The 22632-nt window shown below is 52.1% G+C and overlaps 1 protein-coding gene across 5 annotated transcripts in view; it reads left to right on the plus strand.

Annotated features, from left to right (window-relative positions):
* COL27A1 (collagen type XXVII alpha 1 chain) overlaps positions 1-22632 on the plus strand; it is a 151534-nt gene that overhangs the window by 17069 nt on the left and 111833 nt on the right. For all 5 annotated transcript variants that reach the window (XR_001918483.1, XM_018052662.1, XM_018052661.1 and 2 more), the window contains exons 4-7: positions 6115-6168; positions 10292-10345; positions 20305-20358; positions 21866-21919. Coding sequence is in view for 4 of the 5 variants with exons in the window: in XM_018052662.1 (XP_017908151.1) it covers positions 6115-6168; positions 10292-10345; positions 20305-20358; positions 21866-21919 (216 nt within the window). In the remaining variant the exon portion in view is untranslated. The remainder of the gene's footprint in view (positions 1-6114; positions 6169-10291; positions 10346-20304; positions 20359-21865; positions 21920-22632) is intronic.

The following is a 22632-nucleotide window of genomic DNA, read 5'->3' on the forward strand; positions in this document are numbered from 1 at the left end:
TTTTCACACATGCAGCATCTTCCTTTAGGACCTTGTAGAAACTGGTCCAGAGGGTAGGATGTGTGCCCTGACCCCTGCTCTATGAAGGAGGGGACCAGGGCCAGGGAGACAAAAGACTTGGCCAAGGGCACCTGGAATGATCTTGAAGGAGGAGTTGGGATGCATTTTCTGTGGGGACCAAGGCTCTTCCTGCTTCTCCAGCCCAGAACAGGAGAGGGCAAGAGGAAAGACATCAGTCTGTCTGGGTGCCATCCTGCCTGACGTCCCTCATCCTGCCCGCCCCCCAGCTCAGAACCTAATCTTACTCTAGGAGGAACCAAGAGGCTTCTAGAAGCTTTGTCCAGTCTGCTGTGGCAAGCTGGTCATTTATATTTCACCAGATAGCAGAAAGGATTAATCGAAGTGGTGTCTTTGAGAAACAGCGACAAAAACTGATTCTGACCAGTGTTCCTTCTCTTCCCCCTTGTCCCCACCCAGAATCCTCATATACATACGTTTGGGATGTAACCCCAGCAGAGCGGAAGCTGCAGTGCCCGGGCATGAGATTTAATTGTCTCCAGTCTGGGCACACACCAATCTGGGTTTAAATCCTGACTCCACTCCTTCCTAGCTCTGCAGCCCTGACTCACGCTAAGCTTCAGTTTCTGCAGAATGGAAGACGATAATAGCTCCCACCTCCTGTGAGGAAGCAAGTTGAGGGATCTCCAGGGCCACCTGGGAGTTCTAGATTTGTTGGGTGATAACGTCTTTCCTCTCCCTGAGGCTGTCTGTCCTCTGTGACCGGCTTTGGGAGAATTCCCTTCTTATAATTCACTGCAGGTCCTTTCGGAGCCTGAGAAGATTTTGTTTCCTTTTTTGAAAACATAATTTCTATGCATTTATGTTTGGCTGCGCTGGGCTTTCAGTGCTGCTCGGGCTTATTGCCGTGGCTTCCCTCGTTGCGGAGCATGGGCTCTAGGGTACGCGGGCTTCAGTAGTCACAGCTTGTGGGCTCAGTGGTTGCGACTCTTGGGCTCTAGAGCACAGTCTCAGCAGGTGTGGGACACGGACTTAGTTGCTCCACCGCGTGTGGGATCTTCTGGGACCAGGGATCAAACCTGTGTCTCCTGCATCAGCAGGCAGGATTCTTTACCACTGAGCCACTAGGGAAGCCCCTGAGAGGGTTTTCAAGACTGTATCTGACCTGTTCTGCATGGATCTCAAGGGGCACGGGACAGACTGGCAGAGGCTGAGACACAGCTGTGGGCCCAGGCTGGCCAGGAGTTGTAGCCACTTTGGGAGGGAGCTCTGTGGGAGCCCCGGGAGCGGGGGGGAGCATGGAAAAGCTGAGCTTGGCCCCAGGTCAGTAGGGGCGGGGAGGCTGCGGTTCACAGAGGCTGCACAGAAGCTGCACAGAAGCCCCACGCCCAGGAGGAGGCGAGTCAAGGCCTTATTTATTCACGCTCAGGCCGCTGGCATTTGCACGCCCTTGCACTTTTTCCAAGCGTCACCTCAGGGAGACCCAGCTGAGTGCCTGGCCTGCAGCAGATACTCCATGACTATCTAGGAGATGAATGAAGGAATTTGATCCTTATGAAAAACAGGGTGTCCTGACATGCAGGCCAGGCTCTTTGAAGTTACACAGATCTCTGCTGCCAGTGGGTAAGAAGGCGCAAGGAGTGCAGAAGCGCACAGAATTTGGGATGACCTGAGTTTGAACCATTTCCTTATCCAGCCATCTTTTCCTTCTTTCAACAGATGTTGAATGAGTGCCTTCTGGGCGCTAGGTGCTGTGTGACCTTTGGCAAGTCACTTGACCTCTCTGAATCTTAGTTTTTACCTCTGTAAAAAGACGGTATGGTACCACCTACTTTTCCAGGGCTGTGTGGGTTGTCTGCCTCCAACATTAGAATCTGGATAGTTGTGGCTGGTTATGGATGTGCTGATGGCTGAGGCAAGGGCATGGTCACCCTGAGAGAACCAAGAGCTTCTGGCAAAGAGGGCGTTTACGCTGCTGGCGGTTAGGAATCAGAACTAGATCTTGAGTCGTTTCCCCCTTATGCTGGCATCGTCTAGAACGCAGAAAAATAGAGAAAGTGTTTGCTTTGTCCTTGGCATGTCCTTTTTTGAGCTCCTGCTGCGTGCCAGGCTCTGTGTGGAGCAGTTTGCATGCTGTATCCTGTGGCCCAGGCAGGGAACAGCGTAACTGAGGGGAATTTAAGGAAGCGACTGTTTACAGAGGCGCGGGCACCGTCAAGGGAATCAACAGGCTGGAGAAGCACATGGGGTCCCACCTGAAGGTGCAAGAGGAGGGGAAGGTATCACCACAAGCCAGTGAGTTAAAACACGAACTGGGGTCTCCAACAGGAGCTGGAACCAAACACAGCAAAGAGGGAGAAGGGAGAGAAATACCCCACCCACCCTCTCTTTCTACTCTGCAGTTTCCTGCTGGGCCCTCCCAGTGACAAGACTCAGCCAGAAGCCTGGGGGTGCGGCCTGTGGATGGGGGCTTCCCAGGACACAGAATGGATTTGGAGAGCGAATGGAGAATACCCGGCACACAGACACGTTATGTTGGGGAAAAAACAAACAAAAAAAAGCTATTGTATTCCCATTTTACAACGGGGCAAACTGAGGCCAGGAGGCACAGGGAGATGAAGCAGTTTGCTCAAGGCCTCACTGAAAAGCCCTGTTCCAGTAGGCCCTTCCCTAGGACAGAGACTGGGGAGAGCTCAGTGCCCTGTGGGCTAACCTTGGGAATAATCTTGAGCTCAGATAGTTAGCAATCCCCTGCCTCCCCCCACCTGGCTACAGGCACCGAGCAGAGCCCTGAGAATGAAAGGTCATTGCTCAGGTTCACCCAGATGTTAGCAGCACGGTCAGGACTGGTCTTGGGTTTCCCAGGTCCCAGGCCTGCGAAACCTCTTCTTGCTTGCTGCCAGGGGCCAGGCCAGCCAGGATTTCCTTCCTTCTGCAAGGCTTGGCAGGCGGGCTATTGTAGCTGGACACAAGGGTGGACTTGTTCCGTGGGCTGGGGTTCCCCGAGGCCTGGCTGCTGGGGGCCAGGACCCTTGGGGAAAGCCCGGAGCGGCTGTTTGGTTGTGTCCATGGCTCTGTTTGCGTGAGCCCCGAGTCCAGGCCTCGCCCACCTCCCCCAGACAGGCCTGCGGCCCCCGCATCTCCTCCTCAGCTCCAGGCCCTCTCAGAGGCCCCGTTGTTTGCAGCGTGGAGTGGAAAAATCCCACCCCGGCCTCGTGAATCATCCCAGAGTCACTCGCTCAGGCTTCAGACCTTGGAAAGAAATGGCAGCATTTTTCCACTGCATGGGGAGCAGGCAGGGTCTCGGATCAAGCAAGAGGGGCAGGGGGCATCCAGCCTCACTGAGTGTGGGGGGTTCGGACCTGGGAACGTGGCTGGGCAGCTGGGCTGCCATGTCAAGGAGTGCGGCTGTAACTGACGTCACCAGGCTGGGCCATGGGTCCTGACTGGCACTTAGAGTCTGCTCTGCAGATGTTGGGGATGAGGTCAGACTCCAGGCTGGATGCCCCCGTTTCTAGGGCAGGAAACATGCCAAGAGGGTGTGTCCAGGCCTCTGCAGTAGTGGCCCTCCCAGGGTCCACCAGGGAGCTATACCCCACAGAGACTGTCCCTCAGTGGAGCCCTACCCCAGCCTTCACCCCGCTGGGCCTTGGCCACCTTCTGTGGGAGCTGGGTATGATCTCACCTTTTCTCTCCCGCCAAATAACCTAGAAGAGGCAATCATCACCACCCCGAAATTCAGGAGATGCCCAGTGTTAGGGAGGTTCTGGGATGTTCATTTCACAGATGCCTACAGAGGAGAGGGGACTTGCCCAGGTTTGCACACCTAGTCACAACACACCTGGCCAAGACTGTGTGGATGCTCCCCAGGATAGGAGAATAAGTCAAACCCAGCTTCTATGAGCTGTGTGGCCTAGAGTAAATCACTCTGCCTCTCTGAGCTTCTCTTTGGTTTCTTAGCTGTGAAAAGGGCTTGGTCATTAGAATGATACCTATGGGAATGTTTGGCCTTAGCCCCCGGCATTTTCCTTTGATTCTGGGTCATTTGGAAGAGGAGGGCCGGAGGAGGGCTGAAGAAGGACCTTCTAGGAAGGAAATCTTTTGCTCTCCCCCAAAACAGATGCTGAGGAAGGTGGCTTGACATTTTGAGCTGGGGAATTTCCAGCAGCTTGCTTAACAGAAACAGCACTAACTTTCTGGGCATGAACTGTGCCAGGCACCAGGATTAGCACTTTTTATAGATTATCTGTCAGCGAGGTGCTCTTGCAGCCTCATTTTACAGTGAAGGAGTGAAGCCTTGGAAACTGGAAAGAATTCGGCCAAAGCCACACAGCTAGTAGGTGGGGGTGCCCAGTGTGGACCCAGGGCCCTGTCTTAAACTGCTTTCTACTGCTCCTCAGGGAGAAACAGAGAGTAGGCTGGCCTTGATTCTCAAACCTGCAGTGGTAGATAGAAGACTACAAACTGTCTACCCAACCCCTAGGCTCTGGATGGAAGGAACGCTGCCGGCTGCCAGTTTGGCCAGAGATACTTGGAGGCTTGAGGTGCCCAGGACTTGCCTGAGGTCACGCAGCAGCCCCCCTCGCTCCAGCTCAGTCTGTTTCCAGTGACCCAGGAGCCTTGGTCCCCATATCTGCCTGTCTGGCTTGCTCTTCTGATTTTTTTTTTCACGGACGAGCAAGCACGTGGTGTTCACAGACCATAACTGTGAGCCGAGGCTGCCCAGTGTGAGATCTGGATTAATTACCAGCCAAATCGTACTGGGTTTTCAACACCGATTCTAACTCTGGGCAGGAGACCTGGAATCTCATTGATGGTTATTTGAAACAAATGAATTCCCCAGGCCTCACACATCCTCGAAAGCCTGGCTTCCTTTGAAAGCTCTGTGTTCAGTTCTTTACATCAGGCACTTAGTTAATCCTCCTTTACTCCTCTGATGTAGGCAGGACAGTAGCCGTGGGGCAGGACAGCCGCGGAGACTCAGGCTGAAGGCCCTGTGCCAAGTCTAGCTAGTAAATAGCAAGACAAGGATTTGAATAAAGGTCAGCCTGCGGCTCAGCAAGTCTGCATGGGTGCCTCACTTCCTATGGGAGGGAAGAGAACTGAGAACACGCAGGTGCTCCCTGAATGTCACGTGGCAAGATTAGGCCTGTCTTATGGGGGAAATGGGGGGCCACCAAGTGTTGTTGAGCCAGGAGGTGCCTTGGGAAGGTGAAACTGGCTGTGTGGAGGAAGACTGGAGAGGGCAGAGGGTGGAGGTGGGGAGGCAAGTGAAGGAGGTGATGCAAGTTCTCGGAGGATGATGATGAAGGCTGAACCCGGCTATGTCCCCTGGACTAGGTGGGACGTTTGAGTGACAGTCGCATACTAGGCCTGTGTTATATGTTTGCCATTTCATTTCATCTTCACAATAATCCGATGAGAAGGGTATTATTGCCCGATTTTATAGGCACAGGCTGGTTAAGGAACCTGGCCAAACCCAGCTGGTAGATGGCAGCGCTGGGAGTTGAACTTGAAAGCCTTTGCGTACACCTTTTTATGACACTGACTCTCTGTGTGTGACTCAGAGATGCTGGTGTGACCTTGGACAGGTCCCTTCTCTGCTCAGGCTCTGCAGAGCACTTGGCTGAACTCTGAGGTCTTTTGCTGTTTCAGTTTCTCAAACATTTGGCTGAGGCTTGGGGAGAGAGAGATGACTCATATCCCATTAATTCCTTTGAGGAGACCATGGTCTAGTGGGAGAGCGGGCTTCTAAGCAGACAGTTCCCCAAATAAAATACAGTGGCATTTAAAGCAGAGGGAAAGAGCGGACTTGGCCCAACTTGGGGGAGGGATCAAAGAAGGCTTCCTGGAGGAGGTGATACCCTGAATTAGCTATGTAATGAAAGATGAGAGCCTCAGAGACCAAGAAACAACAGCTGCAAAGACCAGAAAGCCGCAAAGAGCAGAGTTCCTCTGGCTAGGACCTCAAGGGACCTCTCTTCTCAGCTATGAGGTCTTCATGCCCAGAACTCTGTACAAGTTTGTTGAATGACTACCTGATCCCATTCTATTCTGCCATGTGGTACTGATGCTATCTTCTTGCTTTTTATTCAGGGTCCCCCTGGACTGCCTGGGCTTCCTGGACCCCCTGGCGCCCGGGGTCCTCGGGTAAGTGATCACATGCTGTGCTTGAGTTCTGGTTGGCTCTGTGTCCTGTATCTCATTGTCCCTGGAGTCCCAGCTTTGCTGAGTGTCCTCATGCTGTCTGGCATCCCTTTTCTACTTTGTCCATTGGACTGGACGTGGGGCTTTTAGGGGTCACGGGGTGTCCAGATGAGGCACAGGAAAATGAGAACCTCTTTCAGGGTCTCAGCTGTCCATTGTGGGTATTATCCTGGGCAGCCTGGAGTAGAGTAGGGGTTTCTGCAGATCACATCCCCTTAGCTGATGGGCTTTGGTGTTTGGCTGGGAAAAAAGCTGACTTGGAAGAGCATGACCCTTGCAGCCATCTTCCCATCTCTGCTGGGCCAACCTGGGGTAAGGATGCTGACAGAGGCAACCAAATGGGCCATGCCAGGGATGGGGTGAGCTCCCCATGCTGAGAGGTTCAACCAGAGTCTGGAGGATGTCTTGGCAGGGCTTTGGTGGCTGATAGGAGCTAGCCCGAACCTCAGAGTGGAAAATATTAATAGCTCTGGTCTGTTGTGCCTGGCATGTCACTTATCGCTGCCTTATTTGATCCCCTCTCCTAGGGCCCGCATGGGCCAGTATGATCACTCTCATTTAGGGATGAGAAAACCGAATAACTAAGAAATGGAAGAGCCAGGACTGGAACCCAGCTCCTAACCATATGATATGGGGACTCTTGAGGGTCCTCTTGGAGAGAAATCTCTCCTTTTCCCAAGGGGGCTCAGACCCACGGCGCCTGGCATCTGTGCCCAGGCTGAATCAGCCTTTCCCACGCTGGGTGTCTGGCGAGGCCCTGGCAGAGATAGCTGCCTGGGGCATATTTTTAGCTCTGAGCCCAGCGGATGGCTCTGGTTATGCAATTACTCGAGCCCTCGTTCCCTCCAGACCTGGCCCTGCGCTCCCTGGACCCAGGACTCTGGAATCTGCTGTCTGAAGAGGCATTTCCTCCTGGCTTTGGAGTCTCCATGGAGCACTTGCCCAGAGCTGGGGACCGCAGAGATATCATGGACACTGCTGGCCAAGGGACCTTGTTGCCTGGGACCAGGACGAGGCCCCAGGACCTAGCATCCCAGGTGCTGGCAATCTGCCTGGGTCTCTAAACTCCTCCTGAGCCCCTAGCTTCTGCAGGATTGTCCTCCTGACCCGGCATGTCCTCCTTTGCAAACTCCTCCTCCATCCGTGCCTCAGATCAAATGCTCCCTCCTTTTCTGATGATCGCCTTCTTCTTGGAGCTCCTGTGGCAGTTAACTGCACGGATTCCTCGGTAGAAAGCTCACACTGAACACTGAACCCTGTCACCTGAGTGGCATATGCAGGATCCCCTCCCAGCTTTCTAGCCTTCCTGATAAATAAGTTCCGGCATTATCCCCATTTTGCAGGTGAGGAAAGTGAGGCGCAGAAAGATGCAGTTACTAAGGACAAGCGTGGAGTAAACGCCAGAGCGCAGACTGAACCTGGACAGTCTGACTGCAGAGCCCAAGACCTTAAACTACCTGTTGGGCTGGTTTTCCCTTCTACTTAGCTGAGCCCCTCTGGGCCAGAGACAGGTCCTATTGACTGTTTTTTCTTACCTGATGCCTAGCAAAGTCTCTTGCATCAGAATATGCTGGGCAAATGGTTGCTGATGTCTAGGTCTAGTCTAGGAGTCAACATTTCCCATGAGAGAATGGATGGATGTACATGTATGGTTGAGTTCCTTTACTATTCACTGGTAACTGTCACAACATTGTTTGTTAATTGGCTATACCCCAATACAAAAGGAAAAAAGAGTATTTCCCCCCAAGAAGCTGTGTGACCTTAGGCAAGTCCTTTCCCTATTGTGGGGCCCAGTTTCTGCATTTATAAAACATGGGATCCTGGTAAGGCATTTCCAGCCAAGATTCCGTTCAACTCTGAAGTTCTACAAGTGAGGGAATGACTCTCCTGATATCCCTCTCAGGCTCTTGGAGGACTCCCCCTGCTCCCTGGAGCCCATCACCCTGTTTCTAGATGGGAAATTCCATAGATCATAAAATTCCAAAGATAATACAATGCTGGGACTAAGCTATCCCAGTTCCTCTGTACAGGTGGTGGTGGCTCTGGGGCTCGGGGAGGGGGCGGGGCCTTACCTGAGGTTGCCAAAGGCTCCGTGGCTTGGCCCTCTCCACCTCTGCGTATTCCCTCGGCCCAACCAGGGGAATCCCTCGGCCTCCCTCCACTCAGCTTTCTGGGCTGCAGGGTTTGTAGAAGCGGTCTGCTTGGCTCCCAGTCAACTATGCAGTTCGTTTCTCTGCAAGGCAATGGCTGGAGAGGGGAATGAAGGTGGGGGCGGGAAAGCAGGAAGCCCCCACCTCCCTGAGGGGTAGCCGGGTGCTCTAGCCCTCCATCTTTGGGCAGCTGGGGGCATGGCTGGGGAGAAGTAGTCCTTCCTGACCTTGTCTACCACATCCCTCATCTGTTTCTAGGGTACTGGATATGAGGGTCCCCTCCTCAAACATCCTTCATCTAACCTTTTCCAAATTTAGGTTGAGCTCTGAGCTTAGATCCCAGGAGCCCAGACTGGGGTGAAGCTCTGAGGTCTTCCAGATCCCTTAGAGACCATGAGTTTCCCATCATTCACGGAACTGATGAGGAGACCGAGCCTGGGGAGAGGGGAGACTCAGAGCTGGGACCAGGTTGCATCTAGTTGCCAGGATACAGCATTTGGTGAAATATCGGGAAGGGGCTGCAGGGCTGATTATTTTGGAGGTTACCCGTGACACCGTTATAAATCCCCTAGGCTGAGTGAGCTTCTGAACTCGGCTCCTCCTTGACATGGACGGGGAAGGGGAGGGTCCCAGCTCAGGCATGAAGGAAGAGGGAGGTGCCTCGGGCAGAGTGTGATGGGCTGCAGCTGGGAAGTTGGCCTTGAAGCGAGAGGAAGGAAGCGAATTCATACACAGCCAGATAAGTCAAGAGGGGCCACGGATGAGGGCAGTGTGTCTGGAGGCTGTTGTGGTAGGGGGCACCCCTTGAGATGCCTGTCTCCACCCTTAGTGCCTCAGATTATTCCTATTGGACAAAGACTCTCAGAAAGTAGTTGACTTTCAGGACTCTGTTTATATTACTGGGCTGCAGGATGCTAGCCCAGGGCCTGTGCAGAGAAAGTGGACATAAGGCCCCAGCTGTTATAAGGGACGTTCAAATATGGCCTGGGAAAATCTAGTGCCACGAATAAGCCTTGGACTTGAAGCCAACAAACTGGGTTCCAGCCCTTGTTTGGCCACCGCTCTGCTGTGTGACCTTGGCGAAGACCCTTTGACTCTCTGGGTTTAGTCTTCCCAGCTGTTTCATGGTCCCTGAGGGACTCTGTAAGCTCAGAACATGTAGAAATCTAAGGGAGAGAGCTCTGACTACCGTGGTGGCCGTGGAAGAGACACGCCCTTGTTCGGAGGAAGCCGAGTGCTCCCTTGACTGCATGTGCAGCTCCAGAGGCTCGTGCAGAGTCTAGTTGGAGTCTGAAGGGTGGAGAGTTTCCCTTAAGCAGGAGGAGTCCCAGAAGGTTCCCTGGAAAAAGTGGCATTAAAGCCAGGTCTTGAAGGATGGGTTGGGTTTCATCTGGAGGGGATGGATGGGAAAGCATTCCAGATGATGGAGCAGCATGGCATAGGCGATGTGAGGAGGAAGTACCAGGCGTGGGCAGGGCAGCCAATAGCTGAGTGTGCTCTGAGTCGAAGGAAGCAGGTGTGGGAGGGGCTGGTGGGGCCAGGTGCAGAGAGTATGGAGAGGTGATCCAATTCAAGGGCTTGTGCTTGGAAGCTGCACATCTGAGGTTTGTCCCTTAGCAGCCAGGTGACCTGGGAAAGTTGTAAAACTCTATGGATGGCAGCTTCCTCATCTTGAAAATGGGAATCATGGTAGCACCTATCTTGTGGGTTAAAAAGATAAAATGAGGTGATGCACAGAAAGAGCTGAGCACAGGGCCAGGCATCAAGAGAGCCTTTCTGCAAGCAGCTCCGTGGCCAGACTGCTGAGACTCTGCTAGTGGAGAAGACCCAGCGGGAGGGCAGAAGTGCCAGGCCTTGCTTTAGGCAGTGGGATGCTCCTCTTTTCCCCTCATCTCTTTTTCTCTTTTCCCTTTCAGGGTCCTCCTGGGCCTTATGGAAATCCAGGCCTCCCTGGCCCCCCTGGAGCCAAAGTGAGTATATGCCATGGGGTCTGGAGATAGAGCCACGGGTTGGAAGCTGGGGTTTGGGCCTCATACTGGGGGAAGCTTCCTTTCTTAGAGGCTCCTGGCAGGAAGGCCTCAGAGTCTCCATGAAGAATCCATGTCTAGGCGACCAGCACTCCCTGAAGGCCTCCCAGGTGCAAGGCCCCGTACTGGGCTGGAGACGCAGCGAGGAGTTTGGAGTTTAGCAACTGGTGGGGAGAGGCTGGGGGAAGAAGGGCATCTGGAACCCAGGGTCTTCAAAGCAGGTGGGAAGAAAGTCATCTGCTGCTAAACGGGGAGGGCCGTGGAGATCCAGCCTCAGCATGTTACTGGGTCATAGGACACACCCTGGGGACGCAGGTCAAGTTTTGAGCTGGGGAGGGATGTGGAAAGATCACGTTTGAGAAAAATCCCTGGATGCCGTGTGGAAGGCAGGCTGGGGGGCTGGGGACCAGAGTAGAGGCAGGGAGACCTAAGGTGATACAGGCCAGTGTGGGGTGCGGGAGGAAGGGAATGGGTGCCTTGGCGATATAGAGGTGAGATAGAGAGGACTCGGTGATAGACAAGAGGAGAGAGACAGGGATTCTCTCTTCAGCTCCAGTGGCCAAACCAGGGAACCAGAGGAAGGAATGTTACATTTGGGAATCTGTAGCCCAGCCAGGCAGAGATGATTCGTGGACATCCTGAAACTCAGGGGAACTCTGAGCTGGAGATGGAGCCCTGGGGGGTGGCCAGCACAGAGACGCCACCTCTGGACTGCAGATGAGACCAGAAACGCAGATGACTGGTGCTCTGATGACTGGGGGGCTCCAGCTCTGGGGTGCCAGGAGAGAACAGAGCTGTCCAGGGTGACACGTGGAGTGAGAAGCCCCAGGATGAGTACGGGGCCAGGAATATTAAGGTTATAAGGAGTAGCCTCAAGTGATGGCTGGAGAAATAGGAGGAGGGGTCAGGGGAGCCAAGAGCACAGCAATTGTGCCGAGAAGAGCACGGGGCAGGTTGGGAAAGGCAGAGGGTCTGCCCGGCTGTCAGCTGTGGGGTAACCAGGTGAAGAGCATCCCTGGGCTTTGGTTGGCCCGGGCTCAGGGTCCTTTGCTAACCCATTACAAAGGTCCTGCAGCTTGCGGAAAACAATTAGCCGACTGGCCCCAGCTCATGCTGTGATTGTCAGCTGAGCATCCTCCATAAGCTAGTTCTGACTCCTGGAGCTCTTTTGGGGAAAAATGTACACAGGTAGCCCTGGATGTGTGACAGTATGGTGCTCTCGCCTCCGCCTCTGTGGGTATGTGACTTCAGCCAGGACTGAGCTGGGGTCCTTTCTTGGAAAGTGAGCCCAGAGGCCTTGGGCCAGCAGCTGCCTGAAGGTGCTCTGGGTTTTAACAAGGCAAACACTGATCATGCCAAGCACTGTATATTGAACCCTTACTCTGTGCTAGACACTGCATGCGCTTCACGTGGCCTCATTTGATCTCCACAAAGATTTAATGAGATGGTGGGGTTACTGTACCCATTTGCAGATGGGCAAACTGAGACTCAGGCAGATGATTAAGACCCTGCCTAGGAAAGGGCAGTGAGACCTGCCCCCATGAGTCAGGCAGAGGGTCTGAATTCTCCTTGGGAAACTTCTGCTTTGCAGAGGCTTCTGGTCTCCCAGGCCTGGATAGATCAAGATGCTAAGGATTAGCCACTGTTTTGATTGCCAGGCTTGCTCAAAAACACGCCTTTCTTGGCCTGCTCTGGGACTGTCTGGTCCTTCCCCGCCTCCCCACCACTCCCAGACTTGACCCCCTGCTCCTACGGTAGCAGATGCTCCATCAGCTTCTCCCCTGTCCACACCGGCCCCAGTCTGGCCTGCAGCCCACCTCTCATCCTGCCAGCAGATGTAGGGAAACAGGAGGAGAACCTAGCAGCCGCTTTTCCTGCCATTTTGAGGAGCTGTTCCGAGTGTGGTGAGGGAGGCTCAGACCTGGCAGATGAGCCCTCCCGCGGCTATACAGAGCCGGAACCTGTGACTCAGGGCCTCATGGACAGGTTTCCAGCTTGCTTCTGTATAAACAAATAAGGGAGTGGGTTCCAGAAAATATACTGGAATGGGAGCTTTCTCCCAGTAGAATTTGCATTAAAATGCCCTGGGGAAAAGTCACGCCCTTTTCCTGGATGCTTGACTGGGAGTCTATGAGGTGAGCCCAAGTGGATCGGGGCAGTTCGGTTGGACTGAAGGCCCCAGGCTGCTGGACTTTGGCCCTGGGCTGCTGTTCATCTGTGGTTTGGCCAGGATGGGGTTAAAGAAAGGCTCTTCTGGGACAGAATTCCTGAGATTGGAAGAGAATGTAGTGGATCTGCAGGAATGGGTGTGATTCTGGGGAGAGGGTCCTTGCTGTTTACCAGATCCTTTCTGGGTCTGGGTGTTGACCTGGTGGGACTCTAGGGCTAGGTCCCTCCAGGCCCAGTGCTGGCTCTTCCTTTTCTGAAGTGTTGACTTCTAGAGCTGCCTCTGGGGCCACCCATCCGTTCATTTCCCTTCTATGGACAAACATTTATCGAGCACTTACTATATGCTGTCGATGGAAAAATCAGCCCAACAGGCAGGGCTTGCCTAGTGGCAGGGAGCCCGCCCATCATCTGGATGGGTCACAGTGGGGTCACTCCTGTACCGTATTTATTGAGCTCTTGGGAGCTTATGGCCTTGTGGGTTAAAGATCCCCCTGCCAGACTAAGGATGGGAGAGACTGGTGGAGTGAGGAATCAAGAAGGGGAGACAGAGCAAAGGTAAGGAACTTCATCCCTCTTGAGGTCAGGGGAGCAGAGACCCAACGGGCCCATGACTTGATGGGGTCACTTGCAGTGACCAGCAGTGGTGGGGCTGAATTTCAGGTCCTTGGGTTTGCTGGCTGGAAGACACTTAACAGGGCTTTACAGATGGTTCAGGCCAGAGCCACGCTTCAGTCCATTCTGCCCCCTCCAGAGCCAGGGCTTTCCCTATGTACCATGTACCCATACATTCCACATTCAAACCCATCAAGAAGAGGGTTTGTCAGTTCTCACAGTCAAGATTAAGGACTTTGAGACTGAAGCAGAGAAGCCAGAACCCTGGGTGGATGGTATTAGCTGACCTTGGAGGCCAAGTGTTGAGTTATGTGTCCAGCAACCGCAGTTGTCGTGCAGGAAAGCGCAGTGGTTAAGAGCACAGACTCTGGAGCCAGATGGTGGAAGTTCACATTCCAGGTCTGTTAGTAATAGCTTCTAGTTCTGTGACTCTGAGCAAATTATCTGAATTTCGCATGCCTTAGTTTGCTCAGCTGGAAAATGGGATAACAATAGTAGCTGTCCTCCCGGCATCCCTGGTTGTCATGAGGTATAACTGAGTTAAGAGCTGTGCTAGCCTGTGGCAGGTGGCCAGCTATCAGCTGGTGCAAGGTGCCCAGCCTACAAGGGGCACAGACAAGGACAGTCCCTGCTCTCGTGGAAGCCAGCTGACCATACCATGCAAAGGGCTCCACGTGAGAGGCACTCGGTGCTCAGTCCCCACAGAATGGCAAGATCTGGTCTGGGAGGTAAGGCCTGCCTTCCTGGAAGGTGGGAAGGCTGAATCAAGTCTGAAGGGCAGCAGGCCACCAGGCCAAGGGGATGAGAGGAGGTCAGGGAGGGCAGCAGGCCTGCTGGGTGTGCTAAGACTTTTAGACTTCATACAAAGAGCAGTGGGAAGGTGTGAGGTTTTCAGCAGATGGGACACAGTCAGGTGTATCATTTAGCAAAGGCCACTCAGGCAGTTGCAGAAGCCAGGTCCGTGGCCATCAAGTTGAAGGGTGGCCAGCGAGGAGGCCTGGAGCTGCCCCTGTGGATGCTGATCTGTGCCAGGTGAAATCAGATGGGATGCAGGGCCCAGGTCAGGTGAGAAGCTCTGGGTCTGAGGTGGACAGGGCTCCAGCTGTGCCTGTGCTGGGCGATGAGGCACCTGGCCCCTTTCTCCCTGGCAGCTGGCTGCCCCTTCCCTCCTCTGGCCTGCTTGGTTTGCAGTGAATTACTCAGGATTACTGTGAGCCCTTGGGCATCTGAGAAGGACAGGCGGGCAAAAGGGGCCATGCTTAGTGATCCAAGGCATCAGACCCCAGCCTCCCCTTTCCCTTTCTCCAGTGACTGAAGTAGGACATACTCTTTAAGGAAAATGTGTAAAAGTCTGCTGCTGCTGCTAAGTCACGTCAGTTGTGTCCGACTCTGGGCGACCCCATAGACGGCAGCCCAACAGGTTCCTCTGTCCCTGGGATTCTCCAGGCAAGAACTCTGGAGTGGGTTGCCATTTCCTTCTCTAATGCATGAAAGTGAAAAGTGAAAGTGAAGTCGCTCAGTCGTGTCTGACTCTTAGCGACCCCATGGACTGTAGCCTACCAGGCTCCTCCATCCATGGGATTCCCCAGGTAAGAGTATTGGAGTGGGTTGCCATTGTCTTCTCCGGTGGAAAAGTCTAGAAAGTATCAAGAAGAAAGCAGGCCTCCTGCTGTGGCCCTGTCCATTGATAGGCACTGACTGCATTTTAAACATCCTGTGTGTCAAGAACTGGCCAAGGACCCAACATATTTTGCAGGGTGGATATTATTACCCCCACTTTGCAGATGGGAAAACTAAGGTCAAAAATATCTAAGTAACTAGCCTATCTCTGATAAGTATCAGGGACAAGATTTGAATCTTCTGCTGTCTGACTCCAAAGCACAAAGTTTTAGCCGTAAATCCATTAGCTCCATAGCTCTTTAGCTCTGTAGATTAAGCTATATATGTATATGTATATATGTCACATATATGTAATATATATACACACACATGTATATACATATATATATGCATACTACATATATATGAATAATTTAAAATATGCCTGTACATCAGTGCCATATAGTGTTTAGCTGTTACTTTATTAACAATTGCCTTGTAGAAAGACTGAACCAATCTATGCCACTGCTAGCATTAGAAGAGGATATTTGAAAAAGATAATTCATTATTGCTTCCAATACACTGCACTGATCATCTATGAATAATTTTCTTACATTTGCTTTCTATTGCATTTCACCATTTATGATTTTGTTTATTTTAGGGGTTGGTATGTTGTCTTTTGTTATTGATTTGTAAACATCATTTGTGTTTATATATGAAGGCTTATTAAGGCTTCATCTATCTTACAAATTATTTTTGAGTTTATTGTTTGCCTATTGAGAGTATTCATGATGATTTTCACAAATGAGAGTGTTACCTATTTTTTTTTTGAACCAACAATAACTGACATTTATTAGGAACTGACAATATGTCAGAACCTGAGCCTTCAGGAAAGCCCTAATTTGGAGAGAGCTCTACCATAAGTAGAAGCTTCCCTGGTGGCTCAGGTAAAGAATCTGCCTGAACTGAGGTGGACTGGGGTTTGATCCCTGGGTCGGGAAGATCTTTGGAGAAGGGAATAGCAACCTACTCCACTATTCTTGCCTAGAGAATTCCATGGACAGAAGAGCCTGGTGGGCTACAGTCCATGGGGTCACAAAGAGTCGGACCCGACTGAGCGACTAATACTACCATATGTAAAATGTATGATTCTTTACTTTTGTACTTAGACATTTCTTTCCCATACTAAGACCAGAGAAGTATTCACTAACATTCCATTTTATAATATCATTTGTACTCAAAATTTTAAACCATCTGGAATTAATCTTCATGGGAGTAGGTATGGGTATAGCTTTATTTTCCCTGCAGTAGTTGATCATTTATTAAATGACTTTTCCTCCACTATGATATGATAGACCAGGGTCTATTTTAGGCCGTTCAAATATGTTTCATTGCTATGCTTGTATATTTTTAGGCTAGTAAAATACGATTTTATGACAGTTATTATCTTATTCTGTGTGTCTCCCTCCTCCTCTTATAATGTTCTGGCTATTTAATCTGTCAGATGAATTTTATGCCCATCTTAATAATTTCCTTAAAAAAAAAACCTCTCTTGGGCTTTTTCTTGGAATTGTATTAAATGTGTTTATTTGTGAAGAATTACCATCTTTAAAATATTAACTTTTTCCATCTAAAACCATGGCATATCTTCCCATTTGGTTGAGTTTTTTTTAAATGTCTCATAATAAACCTCTATAGTTTTTATTGCCTAAACCTGGCACATTTCTTACTAAGTTTGTTCTTAGAAATTTCACATTTTTGTTGCTGTTATGAATGGAATATTTTCCCCATTATATTTTCTAGCTGGCTTTCAGCTATTGAAAAAGAACTATCGACTTTGTATATTTGTACTTTTGGTGTTTATTTTACAGCCATGCCCTTTGCTGAATTATTTTATTTGTTCTAACAGTATTTTACTCAGTTCTCCTGAATTTCTAGACAGGCACTCATAGTGTTTGCAAAAAAGGACATATTTTTGCCTCCTTTCCCTCAAAGGTTAGTAGTCTTATTTGTTTTTCCTGCCTTATTGCCGTGGCCAGAACTTACAAACACGTGAAATAGTAGCACTGATGGTGAGAGACCTAGTGAGGCTTCAGAGGACCTTCCAGAGCTGGGGCCGGATGTGGCCCAGTCCTAGCCCTAGAGTTGTCTCTTGAGACTCCACCGATTTATTTTCTCACTTGGGAAATATTTTTCTGATGTCTCCTCTGGGCCGGGCCCTGTACTACGTACTTGGGATCATGTGTCTTGCAGAAGATGACTTGCACAGGGGATTTCTGGCCCAGAATTTTCCTATCCCTCATGGTTTGCTCCTTCTTTGTCTCAGCCCCTCGTGAGGCCTCATGTAACCAAAGCCTTCTGTTCTTTCCACTTCCCAACTTCACCTGCAAGAAAGAAGCTCATGGTTTCCATTCTCGCTCTATTAGTAGCATTTCTGCTTTCGTATATACCTTCCTAACCATCTTCTAGCTCCTCAAGGCTCTGTTAACTAGAGTCTGCTGTTCCATACAGAGGGAAAGGGACTTGTCCAAGGTCACACAGGCTCATTGGCTGGAGAGCTGGGTCTGGCACCCAGGTCCTCAACCTCACCGAGGTATAAACAATTAATTAGACTTAATTATTCCTTATATCTCTTACTGGAGAACTTGCAGGAGTCTGGCTGGGAAGATGGATAACTTTCTGTATCCCAGAAGTCACACCTTCAGCTGAGCAAGGGTGCCTTGAGCATCCCTGGAGCCCACACTGCATCTGCCTCCCTTCTTGTCTTCCTCCAGCCTTAGCTTGGCTGATTGGCTCTCAGTCTGGGTCAAGTTCTCCGGGCTTCCTCCGGTACTCCACATATCACTGATCATAGTTGTTCATCTGCCGTGTATTGAAATGTAAAGATCTTGGGCTCTGGAAGCAGACTTCCTGAATCAGAATCCCATTTATGAATTATAGGATCTTGGACAAATTATTTACCCTCTCTGTGCCTCAGTTTCCTCATCTGTGAAATGGGGATAGTGATCATGGTTCCCTTTAGATTTACGCGTTGAAGACTTAGAAGAGCACTGGAAAATGCTAGAGCAGACCAGCATTACCAGTCTCTGGTTTCTCCCCCGAGAGGTCCCCGCAGGCACGACTTGTGTCCTGATCCCCACCGTGGTATTCCCAATGTACACTGTAGGGTGTGTAGATGTTCAGTAAATTTCAGTGTTCTTTTGTTGTACTCAGGCAGGGAATAAGTCCCAAACACGGTGCTGGCTGCTGAGAGTACAGAGAGCAGTCCATAGAAACTAAAATGCCCCCGGGTATGGCCTCTGGGCAAAGGGACCAGTCTGGCATCCCTTCGCGTCTCAGTTTCCCCCCTTGTAAGATGACAGAACAGGATGCACGAAGGCCCACCCATGAGAGCATTTTAAGCCCCGCTCCTCTATAGGCTGCAGAGCGAGGTGGGCAAGGGCGGGGTGGGTAGAAGCTGCTATCCTTTTTTGGCCATTGGAATCCTGGGTGGCCCTGGGCCTGGCCTTGCACATGGACATAAAAGGCATTGGAGCTGGGCTTGTGAACGCCGAGGCTGGGAGAGTGTCAACAAGGGGCTGTTGCAGCATGAGGCTGTTGATCCTAGAGGTGAGGCCTGCAGCAGTGACCTGGATGGACCTAGGTGGACAGAGAGTTGGGGTTCTAGCAAGGAGGGACTGGCCTGCAGCCTGGGGCAGCTGGAGGGCATGTGGAAGAGGCATCAAGGCTTCCCATTTGTAAGTGAGGGCTCTGGAGTCAGATAGACCCAGGACCTAGTGAGACCTAGTGAGACATGGCCTCTTACCTGCATGCCACCCTGGGCTATGACTCAGCCCCTCTGAATCTGGGGCTTGGTCCTGTGTTGCCACGTGTGGGTGTAAGAGGGCTGGCAAGGTGCTGCGTTGAGTGGGCCTGGCACAGTGTTGGGTACGTGGTGGGTGGGCAGTGAAAGGGCGCCCTCACTCTCTTAAGGCTTGTCCCGGTTTGGAATGCAGTGATTTCTCATGCAGAGTGACTGAGTCAGGATTTGGAAGATCTGGGTCCTGACACAGAAAAGAATCAAATGGGAACTAATTAAAGTTGGCCAAACCACCCTCCCTGCGTGTCACAGCCATCATCTCACTGGCTCCTTGCCAAGAAACCTGGATGCCAGGCGGCCATGTGTCCCTGTACCCCTCTGTGTGTGTGTGTGTGTGTGTGAACATGCACCCATGTGTCTTTGTGCACATGCCTCAGTGTATGTATGTGTGTGTATGTGCTGTGCAGCCCGCATTTTAAAGGTGAGGAAACAAGCTCAGAGAAGTGAAGTCACTTGCTTGAGACCCTACTGTGAGTCTGTGGCTTAACCTAGGACTTCTGACTCAGGACCCAGACTGGGGAGGGAGCTGGGGAGTGAGGCTAAGGGACAGAGATCAGAAGACTGACTTCTCAAAGGACTGTCTCCTGAGTAATTTAATCAGGTTGGGCCACGGCCCAGAGCCCTCTTTAGCTGTAAGAGACACAGCTGGTAGGTCCTTCCCTGAGCACGTGCTCTTAGAAGCCAGGATCCTTGTGATGGGGAATGCTCCCTTGTGCTTGGGACTAGGAATGCCGGTCTGACTGGGGACATACTACTTGTCAGTTTCTCTGCTGTTCCCTGCCTGTTCTAACTTGTTGGGCCCCAGGTCTCTGTTCTGGGAATCACAAATTCAGGGTCCTAGTCTTAGCTCTGCCAGTGCCTCAGCTTGGGTTCCTGGGCTGTCCTTTTCCTTCTCCAGGCCTCAGTTTCCCTGAATTGTGTTATGGGGTAATAGCACTTCCTTTGTCCTCTTCATCTGGCTATTCTGGCAACCTGGTGGGTTGAGGAATGTTGCAAACTGTGAAGGGCTATACATAGATTAAGTGGCTGTTAGTGCACTGGCTCTAGGTGATTTGAGACGGTGAGGTGAGCATCAGGGGCTAGGAAAGCAGAAAGAATCAAGCCTAACTTCAGGATATGTCTCTTAGAAGGTCTCTGAGAGCCCTCGGGGAGCAAATCACCCGTGCAGTGGGCCCAGGGATCTACAGGTTGGTGGGGGAGGATGCAGTCAAGCTGCATCTTGGGAATGTTTCTGGTTTGGCGAATGATGACTGCGGGGGAGTGGTTTTCTACTTGGGTGTGACTACCTGCACAAGGACCCAGCAGCAGGAATGTGCAGGTCCTGGGGAAAGAAGAATCGTGGTCTGGGGATGGGGCAGAGGGGCCCCATCTTTGGGCTGGGCTGGTAGGAGGAGAGCGAGTTCTGAATAGGGTGGGTGGGACCAGATGATGGAAGACTTGGGACACCCAAGGGGGAGTTCAGACTTTGTCAGTAGGGTGGTGGGTAGCTATGGAGGGTTGCTGGAACAGGGGAGTGATGGGATTGAAGAGGACCCCGTGGAGGAATGTGAGTGGGGTGCAAGGCGAGGGCATTTAAGCAGAAGACAGGGATATGAGCGGAGTTGGTGGGGAGATACCCTCTTTAGAAGACGTGGCGGCCAAAGTGGAATTGTTTCTGTTTCAGGGACAGAAAGGGGACCCCGGGCTCTCACCAGGAAAGGCCCACGATGGGGCAAAGGTAGGTTTCCAGGGACCTCAGCTCTCAGGGAAGCGGAGGAGTGGATGGTAGGGAAACCGCTGTGCTGGCACGAACCTCCTGACGGAGGCCTCTGTGTAACAAAAGGCCGGAAGCAGGATGTAGAAAAGGACGTGGTCTGTTCTCTTTGAAACCCTTGAGCTCTCCCTGCACCAAACCCAAAGCCATCCCTGCTGCCTTCTTCCCATGTGCAGCCAATAAAACCGACAAAAAAAATGTGGCCTGTGGACATTCCTTTGGTGACTGTCCTTTGGCCTGATGCTCTGAGTGGGTTTTTTGCAGGGCCTGCTAGGTGGCCCTCGGCATCCAGAAGCTTCTTGGTAGCACATGCCCAGGAAGCTTCCAGCAGACATTCAAAGACCCCTCTGAGTTGGTTAGTTCGACACACAGGTCTGTGGAAGGGAATGGGCTGGAGAGGCAGGGCTGCCTGACCCTGAAGGGCTGAGAATAAAACTTCTCAGGACATGGAAGGGAGTGGGCTGGAGAGACAGGGCTGCCTGACTCTGAAGGGCTGAGAATAAAACTTCTCCCATGGAAGAGAGAAGAGTTAGGCCCAAGGACTTCATTGCCCCTGAAGCATCCACCCTGTAAGTTAAGCAAGGGGCCTGGAGGGAGTGGAGGTCAGGCCAGAGCAGGGGAACCCAGAACTCCAAGATCACCCAATGTCCCAGACATCCATCCTCTGGAAGGAGTCCTTGAGTCTGGTTTCCTTCTGGACACAACCCCAAAGCCCTCCTGACTGGAAGAACCCTGCTTCTCAGCCCAGCCTCTGGTGCATGGAGACTTAGAGGTAGCGGCTTCTATTGATTTCTCCGAGACACAGGTGGCTCATTCCTTCACATCTTCAGGAGAAGTTTTTTCACTGTGTATATACATCCACATGCACCCCCACTGGATCCTCGTAAGCTTATAGCCCAGGCAGCTGGGCCTAGCTTGCCTGGGAGGAAACAGAGGCCCTAGAGGTGGGCGGCTGGAGGCCCCGCAACTGGTCAGGTGCAGACCAGACTTTGTACCCAGGCTGGATGACCTCCAGGGTCCCAGGCTTCTCTCCTGCTCCTGCGTTGTCTGCTCCTGGGTCTCATGGTGGTGGCAGAAATGCCCCCTACTGGGTGGCCACCATGCCCAGCACGGGCAAGAGGGAGGGGGTCAGGAATGCAGGAGAGGGATTGCCAATTGAAACAGGTTGCGTGTTCTCCAGGGCAGTGGTTTGCAAACATAGTTTTGGTGGTGTAACCCATTCCCCAGATGGTTCCTTCTGCCGAAGTCCAACATAGAAAACAGATCAAATGGAGCGACTGAATTAAGTGGGGAGGGGCTGGGTCCCCTGCCTGTTCAGCTGCCCTCACCCTGCGCAGAGGACCTGAGTCTCCTCTGAGGCCTTTACGCCTCCATGAATCCTATTCGCAAACCACTGGCCATGGTAGGCCGAACTTTCAATGAGTGTCTGCTCCTGTTCCCCCATCTCACCCCGTTTTCTGTGTTTTTTCAGGGCGACATGGGCTTGCCCGGGCTCACTGGGAATCCAGGACCCCTTGGACGAAAGGTACACCTTGGTGCTGATGCTTCGCTTTGTCCAGTGGGTTTCCTAGCAAGCGGGGTCTTCAGGCAGGAGTGCTGTGTACTGCCTCTCCCCAGCCCTGGCCCAGATCCTTAGCAGTGGGCTGGTGGCCAGAAGGGAGAGAGGTTTCTGAGGGTCTGTGCTTACCTGGGGGCGTGGAGCACCTGGGCTTGGAGCAGGCCCCCCCACCATGGTTAGTGAGATGTGACAAGAAGTGACCCTGGTTTGCTGTCCTTCCTTTTGCAGCCCAGCTGCTCCAGGGAGGTCCTGAGGGTGCTCTCGGTGGTGGAAGGAATATTGTCAGAGCCAGGAGCCCCCATAGGTTCGGCTCCACCTTCCATGAGCTGAGTGGCCTGGGACCTGCACATCCCCTCCCTGAGCCTCAGCCTTCTTCTACCTGGAGTGACCATGACCTACCCTGTCCCCTGTCCCTGATCTCCCGGGGACTATAAACCACCAGCAAGGTCTGGAGCCTGGAAGTTGAGAGAGTGGGCTCTGGGGTCAGCTGCATCTGGACTCTACTCCCTGCTCCACCATTTGCTCGCTATGTGACCTGGGGCAAGTCAGTAACCTCTCTGGGTCTAATATCATCACTCCCATATACTTCAGGGAAATCTCTATAGAGGCAGAGTTCTCTGTGCATTCTGAGCTGTTCTCATCCACCCCCATCCCAGCACTGCATCAGTCAGGCAGGGGGT

This window comes from Capra hircus, chromosome 8 (assembly GCF_001704415.2).
Source record: "Capra hircus breed San Clemente chromosome 8, ASM170441v1, whole genome shotgun sequence".
Lineage (NCBI taxonomy): Eukaryota > Metazoa > Chordata > Mammalia > Artiodactyla > Bovidae > Capra > Capra hircus.